The following is a 4,455-nucleotide window of genomic DNA, read 5'->3' as shown; positions in this document are numbered from 1 at the left end:
AGACAAGGTGTGGACGTCCTCTGGACACCCCTGTTGTTCAGGAACCACAATGTCCCCACATTTACATAACAATCACCAGAAAGTGTCTCCTCCCTCTTGGACATAAATACTGAACACAGAAAACACACAATAACCACCTGTATTGCCAGAGCTGCAAAGACAAGAGCTGAGACTGAAGGTAAGTGAACAGTATCCCCACATATGGATTTACTTTACATTTAGCAGCTATACAGTGGTACTTAAGTCACCATTTCACTGTCCCATCTTCTGGGATATAACTCTGAAAACTGTTCTAGGGTCAGGAATCTATTATGGACTGTTGTGGAGTGTAAATGTATTGTATGTTTTATTGCAGATAAGTGTGAACTATGTTACAACGCCCTGTCGCTGGATTTAGAGAAGGGATGTCTCCATTTCTCACCCAATCTCCGAGACACATTTCACAACAAGCCTGGTGCCCACCATCTCCAAGAAACATTTCACAACAAGCCTGGTGCCCACCATCTCCAAGAAACATTTCACTACAAGCCTGGTGCCCACCATCTCCAAGAAACACTTCACAACAAGCCTGGTGCCCACCATCTCCAAGAAACATTTCACAACAAGCCTGGTGCCCACCATCTCCAAGAAACATTTCACAACAAGCCTGGTGCCCACCAGCCCAACACTGGCATGCCAGGAATGGGGCAGCCCCTCAGAGCAACAGGAGCCCTCATTACAACTCATGTCCTAGTTCGAATGGACACTGGAGTTCACCACAACAATGGTCTCCTAATGGATGGGAACAAGTCTCCAAATACCGTCGCAGCTGGGGGACAAATCCAAGAACCCCACTGTTTTCTCCTCATTATAAGCACAGCCCAGAGCATGTGCCAGTGTACAACGGGAGGAAAGATGGAAAGGGACAAGTAAGTACAATTAACCCTTTATTAATACAATTTACCTTTATTGTTACAGTACTGATTTGTTGTCAAAATAATAAAATGTTACTGTGACTGTACATGTGAAAGCAATTTACAGAAATGCATTTTAACATTTCAACCAATGCCACTATACCTTCTATATAGTTTATTCTACAGCCAGGCATAAATAATTGCTGTAACGGGTTTAATGAATGGATCTAATAACAAAGGTCTTATTGATAGATTTGTGTTACGGTATCTACCAGAATTATGCAAGCTGTGACTCTCTACCTAATCACAGCCAGACGGCCTCTGGTTTGCAGAGTTATTGGGTTGTCTAATCCTGGTGTAAATCATATGAAAAGATGTAGTGAAATGTAGTTATTATAACTGAAGCAACTGTGTGTGGGTTATATTGTCATACATCTCTCTGGTCCTCAGTCAGACTGATACAACTGCAGGCATTTCCTGATAGCTGAGTAACCATTATGAAGGGACTCTCCACCTTCAGATTACTTTATGTTACTAGTCTGCACATGCCCTACTGCAACTATTTATTAAACACATTAATTTGTTTATAGCTTACTGTGCTTTTATAAGAGTTTGTCATCCAGGCAGAATGCCAGCCAGACCCTGCACAACACAATAAAGTCTTCCAAAGGTGGAAAACCCATTTAAACTACAGACATCTATCCAGTTATGACTAATTTGAATGCATTAAACTGATCACACATGGATTGATCCGTTCCCTCAGTGCAAGTGCTGAGAGACAGGATAAACATCCTGTTTGGCCATACACATAGGTGGTCAAACTTGGCCTGAGCAATTTCGGCCTGACTAGGTCAATCTATTAACAAATGTGGTCAGTGTTCAATTTAGATTCCATCATATATAACAAAGTAGTTGTATTTATGTGTATTTATATATATATATATATATATATATATATAAAAAATCCTTCTGGTAGGTCAATTGGCTGCTAACAAATTTACCTTAGTCTGTGTGTCTGTCTGTGTGTATGTTAGGGAATTTAGACTGTAAGCCCCAATGGGGCAGGGACTGATGTGATGGAGTTCTCTGCACAGTGCTGCGGAATTAGTGGCGCTATATAAATAAATTATGATTCCTGCATTGTATAAGCCAGACCAACAGCCTCATTTTTTGTAGATGTAGAACAATCATAACTTATGATAATTATCATTAAACTAGAATTCTTCTTTTACAGGTTAATTTCAAACACAAGAGAGGAAATCCCAAAGATATCAGCAACTACTACAGCCCATCCATGATAGAGGACCCCTGGGCAGATCTACAGGCCAAGGCCCCTGAGATAACAGTGCCTACATGCTGACATATAATGGACCAGCTCTCAGCTAAATCCTAGTCGTCCAGAAGGACCACTGAAATTACGTTACATCATCTTTTAATTCTACCTTCTGTTAAGGCTACAAAATGAGACACTTCCACATGGACAGTATTGTTGAATAATTCCTGCAATAATCAAGGACATTAGTAACAGATTTGATTTATCAATAACATGAACATAATTGTCCATGTGTCACAGATGATAAAAATGTACGCTTTCTATTAGCCCCATTCATCTCTGCCAGTTTTTTACAATGGTATTTGGAGCACATAGTTTTATATGCAATACTCTTCAGTACAGGTGGATAAAAAATTCCCCTTATGCGTATGGCTACAAATGCTGACTTGGATGGCAATAAAGGAAAGTTTGACTTGTCATCAAAAGAGTTCTCAAAAATGCCAAATGGAAAGCGCACACTATCCCTATGCAAACTATAGGTGATACATACAGGTCTGTTAACATGCAGAATATATTCATTGAGTGTTTATGGTACATGCATGATTATTTTTTTATTTAAGCTATTATTCTTAATAAAGAATTTTTACATAAAAACTACATGCCAGTTAATGAGTGATAACTTTGCCAGTGTCTTAAATTTTCATTCAAGCGGCAGACTTATGAAGGCCATTTATAGTAAGGGTGTTTCAACACAGATGCGGCCAATTCAAGTCCTTTGTTTGTCGTAAGTACGCTTGTTTTCCAGCTGTATCTTTTAAATCATTTACAGGGCAGGTGTAAATGCCGTCTGATAGTACTGAGTGACAGGACTGTCTATCTGACTGGGCACAATGGGCAGGTGCCCGGGGGGCCAGGGGGAAAGGGGGCCCAATGCAGGACTGCTGTAAAAAAAAAAATCCTATAAAAAAAACAAACCAAAAAAATACCAAAAAAAACCAACTTACCTTTTGCGGTCATATGACCGTTCAGATCAGGTGGTCAGGTGGCGATCCAGCTCCCTCCCTGGTCCCCTCCTCCGTGCTGTGCAAGCAGTGAATGTCGAGCGTGACATCAAGCCCGACATTCACTGCGAGAACAGCAAGGAGGAGCGCAGAACAGAGACTCAGCAAGCAAAAAAGAAGAAAAGGGCATCGGACTTGGAGAACAAGGCGATGGAAAGGTAAGTTAAGGGGGCCCCATATGTATGTATGTATGTATGTATGTATGTATGTATGTATGTGATTATATATATATATATATATATATATATATATATATATAAATAAAATCTTTAAAATTTACACAAATGCATGTTAATAGCCATTAAAGAACAACTTTATACAACTAAAATATACTATCAACAATTATTGCATGCACTGTCAGCATTCAAGTGATCTTTATGAGAATAATGGCAAAAATGTTTGAAAAAAGTTGTTTATATGAGGTTTTGTTTATTATTATACTTAACAATTGCTATTTTAATTCATGATAAAATAACAGTTGTATGCGCTCTTATGTGAACTTTTTTTTTTCCAACTTATTTTTATTATTGACATTCTGAAGCAAAGCAATACAGAATACATTATTGATGGACATAGTATTTAAATGACTATGCATTGAGAAATATTGTACAATCAATATTTATTATGGATTACAATAGATAATTTTAAATACACCATATAACAATGTTCTTAACATATATATTTATATATATATATATACATATATATATATATATATATATATATATATATATATATATATATATATATATATATAACCATGGTTAGTGTATATAACACATATGAGAATTCTTTGAATAGTTTTGGCAGAAGATGTGCTCTATTGCTGTAGTGCGGGAATGTACCCCCATTTTACAATAGAATGGGTGGGACATCAGCGACAATTCTCAGTTCATACCAGGAGGTTGACGAGAAACATTTATAAATTTGTGATTTGATATCCAGCTGTAACTTTCCAACATTTTTGAAGAAATTTTTAACTTTAGAGTCTCTAGCAAGTGAGGCTTCAAGCCACTTCATTTTGAATATATAGAACAACTTTTCTTTAAATACATTGAAAGGAGGAGTCCCAGGTTGTGATCATACCTGCAAAATGGTCTTTCTAGCCACTGCACTGACGGCCAGAAGGAGACGTCTACCACCCCTAGTCACACGTTGACCCTTAGGTAGGATGCCCAGGAATGCCCAATGAGGTGTAAATGGGAGATAATTTGCCAGATTTTTAGTG

The 4,455-nt window shown here is 37.9% G+C and overlaps 1 protein-coding gene across 1 annotated transcript; it reads left to right on the top strand.

The window, feature by feature from the left end:
- LOC142160459 (uncharacterized) lies at nucleotides 1-2,814 on the top strand. The gene is made up of 3 exons (XM_075215340.1): nucleotides 1-178; nucleotides 356-908; nucleotides 2,128-2,814. The coding sequence occupies exons 2-3, from the start codon at nucleotides 369-371 to the stop codon at nucleotides 2,251-2,253; spliced, it is 666 nt and encodes a 221-aa protein (XP_075071441.1). The 5' UTR covers nucleotides 1-178; nucleotides 356-368; the 3' UTR covers nucleotides 2,254-2,814.
- Nucleotides 2,815-4,455: the final 1,641 nt, after the last annotated feature.

This window comes from Mixophyes fleayi, chromosome 6 (genome assembly GCF_038048845.1).
Source record: "Mixophyes fleayi isolate aMixFle1 chromosome 6, aMixFle1.hap1, whole genome shotgun sequence".
Classification (NCBI taxonomy): domain Eukaryota; kingdom Metazoa; phylum Chordata; class Amphibia; order Anura; family Limnodynastidae; genus Mixophyes; species Mixophyes fleayi.
Note: the sequence above shows the minus strand (reverse complement) of the source record. Positions and strands in the feature narration are given on the sequence as shown.

Excerpts from the sequence above, each read along its gene's own strand:
- LOC142160459 (XM_075215340.1), top strand. The coding sequence starts at position 369 with ATGTTACAACGCCCTGTCGCTGGATTTAGAGAAGGGATGTCTCCATTT. Across the intron at positions 909-2,127 it reads GGAAAGATGGAAAGGGACAA|GTTAATTTCAAACACAAGAG; the intron begins GTAAGTACAATT and ends CTTCTTTTACAG.